The 11135-nt window shown below is 38.0% G+C and overlaps 3 protein-coding genes across 7 annotated transcripts; 1 reads left to right on the top strand and 2 right to left on the bottom strand.

Annotated features, from left to right (window-relative positions):
- Window positions 1-715: 715 nt before the first annotated feature.
- Window positions 716-3912, bottom strand: LOC307002131 (uncharacterized protein). The gene is made up of 2 exons (XM_079619425.1): window positions 3498-3912; window positions 716-3168 (listed from the first exon to the last, which is right to left on the bottom strand). Exons 1-2 carry the CDS (start codon window positions 3673-3675, stop codon window positions 1829-1831), a joined length of 1518 nt encoding a protein of 505 aa, XP_079475551.1. The 5' UTR covers window positions 3676-3912; the 3' UTR covers window positions 716-1828.
- On the top strand, window positions 3862-5319 carry sap18 (Sin3A-associated protein). Its single transcript, XM_079619431.1, has 4 exons — window positions 3862-4003; window positions 4423-4532; window positions 4623-4745; window positions 4834-5319. The coding sequence occupies exons 1-4, from the start codon at window positions 3932-3934 to the stop codon at window positions 4988-4990; spliced, it is 462 nt and encodes a 153-aa protein (XP_079475557.1). The 5' UTR covers window positions 3862-3931; the 3' UTR covers window positions 4991-5319.
- A 73-nt stretch (window positions 5320-5392) lies between these two features.
- ska3 (spindle and kinetochore associated complex subunit 3) lies at window positions 5393-10853 on the bottom strand. Of its 5 annotated transcripts, none has more exons than XM_079619426.1 (10): window positions 10740-10853; window positions 10300-10421; window positions 10147-10208; window positions 9895-10066; window positions 9302-9734; window positions 7355-7398; window positions 6706-6896; window positions 6374-6565; window positions 6038-6244; window positions 5393-5927 (listed from the first exon to the last, which is right to left on the bottom strand). In XM_079619426.1, the coding sequence occupies exons 2-10, from the start codon at window positions 10406-10408 to the stop codon at window positions 5904-5906; spliced, it is 1434 nt and encodes a 477-aa protein (XP_079475552.1). In that variant the 5' UTR covers window positions 10409-10421; window positions 10740-10853; the 3' UTR covers window positions 5393-5903. The 5 variants fall into 5 exon arrangements, with proteins under 5 accessions (XP_079475552.1, XP_079475553.1, XP_079475555.1 ...); XM_079619427.1 differs by having other exon boundaries at window positions 5510-5927; window positions 10300-10436; window positions 10740-10850; XM_079619429.1 differs by having other exon boundaries at window positions 5554-5927; window positions 10679-10773.
- Window positions 10854-11135: the final 282 nt, after the last annotated feature.

Below are 11135 nucleotides of genomic sequence, written 5' to 3'. Positions count from 1 at the left end.
GCACGTCAGCACTGCACATACCCTGGGCGGGGCTTCCTACATTTACAACGTTGAGATTCTGATCTGATGTACACAAGCAGATAAAATCATTGGAATGGGAAAATATTGGCCGATACATGTGCTAGACATGCGTTGTCCGCATAGACATTAACTCATGATGGTAATTATTAATGTTATTATGCAATATTCTTGTTCTCATGTTCTATAATACTGACTCCTGAATTGTCCTTTCATTTTGTCTAATATCAAATCCTAAAGGAAATCACACAAATATCACACATAATTAAACCAAGCACAACAAACAAAATCACAGACAAAAAACTCTGCTTATAAGTTTTGACCATGGTTTTGACATGTTCTGATGAATGACTGTGAAACAGGAACTGTATAGTTGACACATTATGGCAGTATACACTTTCAAGATTTTCCGCTAAAATGTAAATGAATATATAAGAAAACACATATATTTGATGTCATATTACTGGTAACCTGCTTTCTTTTACATATTTTTGTTTATTTTAAATCGTATGCGTTGGGACAAATTGTATAGGCATTATATATATATATATATATTTATTTATATTTAGATGGAGTACAGAATGTCCACTATGTCATGTCAAGAAGTAACCCCACCGCAAAATTAGAAGAAGAAATAAAACTGTAGCCTATCTTGTTGTTTTTGTGTAATAAAGTAGATATTCATTAGAATAAAGAAACAGAAAATGATAGTTCACCCAAAAATAGTATGGAGAAAAATAATACTAGGGGGCCCATCAACTATTTGGTTACCAACATTTTTCAAAATATATTGTTTTGTGTTCAGCAGAGGAAAAACATTCTTTGAGTAAATGATTGAGAAAATGAATTTAAATTTTGGGGTGAACTATGTCTGGAAGAGTAACAAAATACCAGTTCCAATTACAAATACCGGTACTCAAAATTTTATGGAGACATTTTCATACATGTTATACAACAGGATGCTACATTTTAATGATTACAGCTGCGTTGGTGAACTTTACACAGAACGTATAAGTAAAATGGAATATTCAACACAAGTATTGTCTTCACAAACCATAACATAGATAAATGGAACACACACACACACACACACACACACACACACACACACACACGGTGCAGTATTGAAACATGTGCAATGGTATATATTCAGAGTGAATATATCATTTTAAACATTTTTAGAGTTGATTTAAAACAACAATGATCATATAGCAATGCTAACAACTAAACTGTAATTTTGTGGTACTTACATAATCAAATTACATGGTAGAATGACAAGGCATCATCAGAAGGAAAGAACAAAGTACTGCTGGATTAATGCAAAAATAGTGTATATCTGTACAGAAGCTAAACAAATGGTATAGGCCTCACATGGACAAAGGCACTGGAACTAAGGGCAGCTGATGTCACAATACACATGACTATAACTGTCTCCGACTGAGACGCCGCCTTCGGTGCCTTGAATATTTTACATTCTCAGCATACAAGCTCCACTCACAACAATAGCAACTTAAACTTAAGCTATGGATGGAATGTCTCTATCAAAACAAAGCATGAACAAAAGTTAGCTCAGAGACTGAGGAAGTTCCTCATGTAAAAAAGACTAGAGAGAAAATTGTCCAGTGAACTGTGCCTGATGAATATGTTTGGTATAAACTGGTCCTTAGGTTGCATAAATGTTCTCATCCCTCTTTTAACAGCAGAAAATCTATTCTCTTCTGTAAAAATGGGGAAACAATATAATAAAGGTGCATTCAGCCATTGTACAGGTAAAAGTCGCTCTTGCAAAAAGTGTGGCGAACATGAGCAATCATTCCAGGGGTGCAGCAGAAATACACAGATTATTCAAGGCACAAGCAACCTGCACTATCTTATCAAAAGTGCTTACATTGGAAGTGCGTTCTATGACTGTAAAGGGACTCTCCACAGGTCCGGTCAACATACAATATCTTCTTTTGACCATGTCTATTACATTCCCAACATGCCTATGAATATTCATTTGATCTGAAAGAGCACCCACCAGTGAAAAATCTTCTCCACTCTGACTATTTTCAGTGTAACTGCAACTAGTGATTTTGAGTTCGGCTTTGCAAGCCCCTACCAAGCCCCCAATGTCAAAGTCATGCTCGGCCAGAACAACATCACCGGGCAGGAGCTTACAGAGAAGGCCAGAACCCTCGACTAAATGCTTGTCGCTGACGTGACCCGGCGATCCCCTCGAGACAAACGTGACCACGCCCTGAGGAGCAACACCTATCACATATTTAAGCTCATTCACCGTGGACTGAGCTGGGACAGTCAATGCTGTAGATGCAACCTCTTGGTTTACATCCACACAGATAGCTTTTTCCAGAGACACCCTAAAGCAGTCAATGATCACTGCACAGTCTGGGTATGTGCAACGCAAAGCTGCAGGTAGGTTTTTTCTGAGCTCTACTCTAGATGGCCAAAAAACAGCAGTGGGCACGAGGGTGGTGAACATTATATGAATAATCCGATGGACAGTCTTGGTCACTGTGGCAACCTTAACCCCAAAACGATAGGCCAAGTCTTGGTTTCTAAGATCAAGCCTGAGTCGCATGAGAGTCAAGAGCAGTTGTTGGAATTTTGAGAGTTTCGCATTTTTGTCCCCTTTCATGTGTGGCACGAGAAGCAACATCACCGTCTCGAACACGAAGTAGTTTGGCAATCCTGTATAAAACCGAACCTTTTCTGGATCATTTTTGAAGGACGCCTCAGTGAGAGACATCTTTTCTATCGATTCCCTCAGCTCCATATTCTCTTTCTTAAGAGCCTCAAGACTGAACTCATATTCAGAGGGAATGCTTTGCACTGGACTTCCTCTTTGGTTTACACTTGTCAGTGAGATTTCTTCTTCTATGCCATCTTCAGTCTTATCATCCTCTTCATCACAACTACTTAGTGAAGACGAAATACTCTCTGGCTCTTCTTGACTTCTGATCTGGCCATGATCCTCCAAGAAACGCCCTTGTCCTTGCAGGAAGAGCAAAGCATTGGCTGCCTCCACTTGTGCCTCTTGTTTATCATACATTTCACAGGCACTTGCTTCTTTCGTATATGGCGACAGTGGCGCTGCAGTGAAAACCGAAGGAACATAGTCTGGGGATCGAGGATTTTTCACTTGTTTTCCTGTAAATGGAACAACAATACATTTATTTTCTATAATAGCCTAATTGTTTTAATCATAGTGCAAACATAGAATAGTGCTATAACCCTAGAACAGAGGGTTAAACCCTTAGAAATATAGTGCATTTTTTTTTATTTAACCCAAACCCCAAAGTGTATAAAAATGGTAAAGTTAACATAAAGCCCCGTTATCTACATCAGACATGGGCGTTGCAAACATAAAAACATATTCTCCCACAACCAGAAATATCTACATTCACCCCGGCGCTGTGCATTATCCCTGTAAAAAAAACAACAACAATATAATATCCATCACATCCTATTTAACATACCTGAAATGAAGTGAGTGCTGCAGAGTCTACTGCCCTCGTTTGGCACCCACCCTTCACGATTCACAGCAGCGATCCAGCGCTGCTTCCGCTCCGGGTCCCGTGGAAACCTGTAGAAGGATAATGTGGTCCCAGGAGTCCTCCTGTTCCGACACCCGGCCACTACGCACGTGTGAACCATATTAAGGCCACCGAATTTGTGGACGTATTTGCTTTTCGTCACTAGTAATATTTACAATCTGACTCCCAAAATGGCGGTGGGGGTTGCGTAGACGACGCGAGTGTGTCGTCATTGCGCTGGTTGTCATCGGTTGGCTGTGATTGGTGTTCCCAGTCGCTGCTGTGGTGATATCATCTCACTGCGCCGCGATCGATCATTAGTAACAGGCGTTGTGAACAGCGATTCATCGGTGAGTTTCTAAAGAAATTGGATTAAAATGGCAGTAGAATCGAGGGTTACACAAGAGGAAATAAAAAAAGAGCCAGAAAAGCCAGTGGACAGAGAAAAGGTTAGTTTTTCGTTGCTTCTGTTCGTCAGTTGCGCAAAAAATCGCGTACAAACGACGCGTCTTGCATGCTAAGCTAATTTGTAAATGTAACTAGTAAAACTTTACGTATATAGCATATTATACTAAAAGTATATGATACTGAAATGTATTATTGCACCATAGTATACTACAAATCGTACCTTAATAATATAAGTGTGTAGCATTCAATAAAAATAACATTAAAATATCAAGTATATAACATATTAAACTAAAGATGTGACAAACGCATTTTACTCCATCTGTACGTTACTACAATCACGGAATTACAAACATAAATATTGTTATAATAAATATTGAATAAATGCACATACTCGTCTGTTGATTGTGTTTCTGGGGAGACTGTTTGTTGATCATTTCTGCATGTGTCTGTTGTCCCACAGACATGCCCACTTCTCCTGAGAGTGTTCACCACCAACAATGGTAGGCACCATCGCATGGACGAGTTTGCCCGGGGGAATGTACCATCTAGTGAGCTTCAGATTTACACCTGGTAGGTTGTATTATAAAACTTGATTTACTTTTCTTTCTTTTTTTTTAAAACAAACTGTATAATTCTGAATTGTATCTGCATTGGTTACAGGATGGATGCTACTTTGAAAGAACTGACAAGCCTGGTGAAAGAAGTCTATCCAGAAGCTAGAAAGAAAGGCACACATTTTGGGTTTGCCATTGTTTACCCAGACCCTAAACGACAAATCTACAGGTAATGCATACAGGGGCATTATATGTAGCTTGGTCAGTTTAGATTTGCAATTGTGAATTTTTAGTAACCTGGCTGGCTTTTGTTGTAGGGTTAAAGAGATTGGCAATACTGTTTCGGGACGCAAAGGTGCAGATGACTCCATGACGCTTCAGTCTCAGCGCTTTCAGATTGGAGATTACCTTGACATCGCGATCACTCCGCCGAACCGTGCACCACCGCTTCAAGGACGCATGAGACCCTACTGACCCTCCTAAAACAAGACTTGCTTGCATTTAAACAGAGGGAGATTTTCTGGAAATCTGCCTTCCTACAGAGTTTAGTTCAATCCCTGCCTGTGCTTTTCAGGTGAACCTCAAGACTCCGATCATCTGTTTGTGAAGTCAGAACTAAACTCTGCTGGAAGGTACATCTCCAGCAGCATGATTGGGTAGATATTGGGGGTTGGAAGTTATATAGATTTTTTTTCATATTTTACGTTTTTCATGGGGTTTTATACAAGGTCTACCTTTTAAGTTTTAGCCCTGTTACCATGATTCCCATAAAATGTTGAATAAATTTGTTTTGTTTTCCAGTATCTTGTCTCTGGTCTAAACATTTATAAACACTTTTTTTAATTAAAAGGAGCTAATTGTGTGAACAAAATACTTCGGTTTCACATTCAGAATTAACCTTAGGTTTTCGTAGACATGAAGCTAAACTTCAACAAAATCACCTACATAATATTTTTAAATTATGGAGCCAAATGTTTGGCTTTTCTGCATTTTGTCCATCTTGCCTCATTTGCAAACTAGTCTGGAAATAGTTTAATAAACCGATAATAATGTGGCATTTGTGCAACAGCGGTTTCCCCACGACATTACTCTGCACATTTACCAGAAATGCACATAAGGACCTGGATAATTGTATTTATTTATATAATTCTCTGATAAGTAGTTCTGACTTCTTTCCAATGTAGTTAGTTTGAATAACCATCAATGCCAACATTTTAAATTCTCTTTATTAAGTATTTAAAAACCTCCTTAAAAGTGTTTAGCACTAATAAAAAAAGAAAAGAAAAGTAAATAGTCATTGTGTTATGAAAGCAATCTGCAGTTCTCTTCGTGACACTTCTTGAAAGCTAGACTTAAAGGTCTGCAGCAAAGGTCCAGTAGTGAGCGCTTAAGAGTTGCACTGAGCCACAAGCTAAAAGGGGGAAGAAAATAAATATTAACAACCATATTTGAGATGTTTTCTTTGACAAAAGAAACTATTTGCAATAGCCATTTAAGCATTACAAGGTTGTAGTGACTCACTTTTAAGATATCCTGAGTGACTGAACTTATATCTGGCATCTCTGGTGTGCATGGCTCTGTGGGAAACTTCACTCTGACTTTTGGAGTTGCAAGGCACCAATCCTGACTGAAGACATCTTCAGGCCTTAAGGCAGGGGTTTGCTTCAGCTCGAACACATTACCTGCCCCCATCTTCATCCCAGAGAGACTTTCACCAGATGCATTTTTCTGTTCAGAATTGATGGAAGGGAAAGAATTTTCTGCATCTCAATAAATTAAACTATATATACATTTATAAGGTTAAGCATGAAATCTAGGGTATAATGATTAAAATATATTTAAAACATGATTGCTTACAAAAGCAAGAGAACTCCCAAAAAGTGACTGCAGGGACGGTATCTCTGGCATCGCCTCATCCTCGTAACGTAGCACTTTTGGCATCTCTGGAGCATCAAATGAAGGAGCTCTGTTAGTGTTTGAGAGATCTGGTAGGTGAAAGATGTCCTTCTGTGATCCCCTGTGCCTCTCGCTTTCTTCCTGCTTATCGTCCTGTGAAACAGTAATTGCAGTGAATAAGTGAAACCATTACACATTTTGACAAGTATTGTATGTGATCAGGGTTTGATGTAATACAATTCTCTTGAGGCAGATTTAGTTACAAAGGTATTGAGTTAAGGGCCACATCACACCTTTTTTATTAGCTTGCTGATAAAAGGTGTCTCAAATGCAGGGAGCTCTGGGGTAGAAGAACAGTTATTAGGGCGAGGAGGAGAATCGAGATCATTCTTTTCTTTCAGTGTTGGAGACGATGGGATGCGGTGCTTCTCAATCTTAAATCCTGGGGTGCAAAACACAGGAGGCTCTGGGGATTCCAGACTCTCTGAAATATTTAAACACAAACATGCAAATCAATAAAAAACTTTAGAGTGAATATAAAGAGCCAGCTTCTTTTGTAAACAGTTAGTAAAAGTAACCACATATTCAGGATTTCAGAGACCAATGCCCGGTTTCACAGACAAGGCGTAAGCCTAGTCTGCATGTTTGAGCCATCTTAAATTAAATGAACTTGCACTGACATATCTTAAAATATGTCAGTGCCATTGTTTTGTCTCAATATGCACACCAGTCTCAATATGCACACCAGTAATGTTTTTATTTTCTAAGGCACGTTTATAAAAGCTACTTAGATTTCCTAATTGAACTAAGGCTTAATCTAAACCCTGTCTGGAAAACCGGGCCCAAATGTAATGGTTAAAGAATCAATTATTTAAACAACCATAAAGGTTAACTACTAATCTTAATATATATATAATAATAAAAAAAGTCTAAATAATTTACCATTGGCGACATCTTTGTTAGGCACAGAAGACAGATTTCTTTCACTGTGAAAGACAAAACACACACATATTACTGCACTACCATTCAAAATTTGGCAGCAGTAAGATTTATATTAAAAATGTTTTTTTAAAACGCTTTCAACAAAGGCATGTTAAAGGATTAGTTCACTTTAAAAAAAAAAAAACTTTTGCTGATAATTTATTTACCCCCATGTCTTCCAAGATTTTCATGTCTTTCTTTCTTCAATCGAAAAGAAATTAAGGTTTTTGATGAAAACATTTCTCCATATAATGGACTTCAATGGGCCCCAAACGGTTCACGGTCCAAATGACAGTTTCAGTGCAGCTTCAAAGGGCTTTAAACGACACCAGACGATGAATAAGGGTCTTATCTAGCGAAACGTTCGGTCATTTCAAAAAGAAATGAAAAAGTTTAAGTTTTATAAGCACAAATGCTCGCCTTGCTCTGTGATTCGCGTTCGTGACGTCATGTTTACATTTACATTTATGCATTTGGCAGACGCTTTTATCCAAAGCAACTTACATTGCATTATCCTATACATTTATACATAGGTATGTGCAATCCCCTGGGATCGAACCTACAACTTTGCGTTGTTAACACAATGCTCTTACCACTGAGCTACAGGAAAGCTCACGTAATACGCAATTACGTTGAAAAGGTCACGCTTCTATGAAAAGTAAAACATTTCTGTCCTGACGAAAATTTTCTTTTAGGCTTTTTAATATTAAAACACCCAGGATACACGCACGAAATGGACATTTTAAACAATAAACTGACACAAAGACATTTGAATATGTGTATATGGTCCTCGTTCCGTACATTTGTAAACACTGACTCGGTACGTCAAGCATGACCTTTTCAACGTAATTGCGTATTACGTGACGTCACGAACGCGCATCACAGAACAGAGCAAGGCGAGCGTTTGTGCTTACAAAACTGAAACTTTTTTTATTTATTTTTGAAATGACCGAACGTTTCGCTAGATAAGACCCTTATTCATCGTCTGGTGTCGTTTAAAGCCCTTTGAAGCTGCACTGAAACTGTCATTTGGACCTTGAACCGTTTGGGGCCCATTGAAGTCCATTATATGGAGAAATGTTTTCATCAAAAACCTTCATTTCTTTTCGACTGAAGAAAGAAAGACATGGACATCTTGGATGACATGGGGGTGAGTAAATTATCAGCAAAAGTTTTTTTTTAAAGTGAACTAATCCTTTAAATTGACAATTGAATGATGATCATGTGACACTAAAGACTGGAGTAATAATGCTGAAAATTCAGCTTTGATCACAGCAATGAATTACATTTTAAAATATATTAAAATAGAAAACAGTTATTTTAAACAAAAAAATGGTTACTGTTTTTTTAATAAAATGCAGCCTCGGTTAGCATTCAGAAACACTATATTTTACAGTGTCTTTGTTAAACATATTACATGTAGTTACTATAGTAATATAACTATAAATTATGCATAATTACATGCAACTAACCCTAAACCTAACCTTATAGTAAGGACATGTAGTTACTTAATATTACTCACTACTTTAAGGAATACCTTAAAATAGTTACAGAGACTTTTCAAAATCATAAAAAAGTGTATATTATTGTATGTATGTAATGTATGTGTAACAGCTGGCACAGAAATAGGCAGAGATCTGTTAGATTATGTCACACACAATCACTGTAATGATTTTTTCACTTGAATCTTTATCATTTTTGTGCAAAATGTCATAAGGTTAAGATCCTAGCAACTTTCTTACTCCTAAATATGTAAATTCAACTTAGACAGGATTAAATCTACCCATGAAGCTGAATTTTGTGACTTTAAAATTTGAAGCACATTTTCAAAGTGGCATATTTAGTCTTTTCAGAAGACGAACATGCTTGTGATTTTGCATTCACAACCAGACACAGTAAGCAGCATACCTGCAGGTCTTTGGTGGTTTCTTGTTGAACAAATCCATGGTAAAATCATTGTTCCAGCACATGGTATACTCAGAGATGCCGAAGTCCTCGAGTCTTGGGGTCGGAGCATCTTCCTCCATACGCAGAGAGCACTTGGGTGTCTTTGGCTGCGGTGGATGCATGTTCATGACATACGGTGGTGGTGACAGAGCCACAGCTGGGACAGGAGCGGCGCTGAGAGACTGCTCTGCTTCACCAAGCACTCTTTGGAATTGAAGTGCAGACAGACCAAAATCGGAGAGCTTTGGGGTCCGCAGCTGGTCAACGGGTGGTGGCATCTTCTCAGGCGTCTCTGACTGCTGAGCATCTTCACAAACCCCTTGACTCATTCCTTCATCTTCCTGTGCTGCATCTTTCTCTGCTTGCTCCTTTGTCTCGTTTGTACCGTTGATCTCTAGAAAAGTGAGCAACATTTCCATTGACATATACATGAATTGTAGCAATGCCTAAACTGAAAACAAATAAAAAAATAACTATTTTAATCATTAAATAGAGATAATTGCTATAAAATCAGCACTGGGATGTTAACATTCTCAGATGTGATAAACATTTACCTATACACCCCTGTCTTGCTATTCGTGGTCTGTAGCCATACTTCTCATAGTGTTTCTTCAGCCTGTCTATGTCTTCTGTGGTCCTCTGCTTCAGCACCAAGCATCTTCTGATGAAGCTCCTCAGCTCAGTACTTGTTGTATCATGTGTAGCAACCTGATCTTGAACTTGCCGCTGCATATGATTTTGTGACAAATGTAGCCCATATTTAAAAATACACTGAAATCATGGACCATAAGTGAGCATACACATACCTTCAGTGTCCTGACTTCAGAGTGCAGCTGATACAGTGCTTGAGCCCCATTCTCTTCATCCTCTGAACAACCACAGACGACAACGGTAAATGGATGCAAAATTATGACCTGATCATTTTATTTCTAACTGTAAAACATTTACTGCCAATTTACCATCGTCGTCTTTGAGATTCTGACTTGTATGTAGGAGATTGTTGCTTTCAGTCTCCAGATAAACAGTCAGTTTCCGAAGCTTAGCAAAGAAACGCTCTGAAGGATTCATGCTTAATGTCAAACTGAAATGACAATAACTAGTAATAAGAAAGAAGAAAAAAAAGATATATACATCAAATAATAGTATTGTATTAAAAATATTAACATACAAATACCGGTAGTTATTTTCTGCATAACAAGTAACGTTAAGTTAAGTTAGGCTAACGTTAATCACAATAACAAGTAAAGTTCATCACAATAACAAAACACAAGAACAAGCTACTGTCATGAGCACGTTCATTTAAGAAACACACGATAACTAACCGATAACGAATAATACCTTAAAGAAGTACTGTGGTTTTATGACCTAGACCAGAAAGCAACATATAAAACCCCCTTACCTGTTGTTTCCATAGATAGTATGGTTGTTTCAAATTTCGCGGCACATCCGGGTTCGTTTTCACTGACTCGTTAGACTTGACCCACATCCAAACACAACGAGACTCATTACTGCCACCCAGTGAAGGTTTGCAGTAATATACGCGAATTATGTTAAAAAGATAATTCACCGAATTTTTTTTATTTTGTCATTACTTTGTCTCACTCTCACCCTCAAGTTGTTCCAAATCTGCATGAGTTTATTTGTTCTGTTAAAAACAAATGAATATATTTGGAAGAATGCGAGTTATCAGATGTTGAAGCAGGCACCCATTGATTTTTTTTTTCCTACTATGGAAGTCAATGGGTGCCTTCAACTGTCTGGTCAGCATATTTATTTTTGACCGTGTGGTTAACAG

Source organism: Phoxinus phoxinus, assembly GCF_949152265.1.
Source record: "Phoxinus phoxinus genome assembly, chromosome: 7".
Classification (NCBI taxonomy): domain Eukaryota; kingdom Metazoa; phylum Chordata; class Actinopteri; order Cypriniformes; family Leuciscidae; genus Phoxinus; species Phoxinus phoxinus.
Note: the sequence above shows the minus strand (reverse complement) of the source record. Positions and strands in the feature narration are given on the sequence as shown.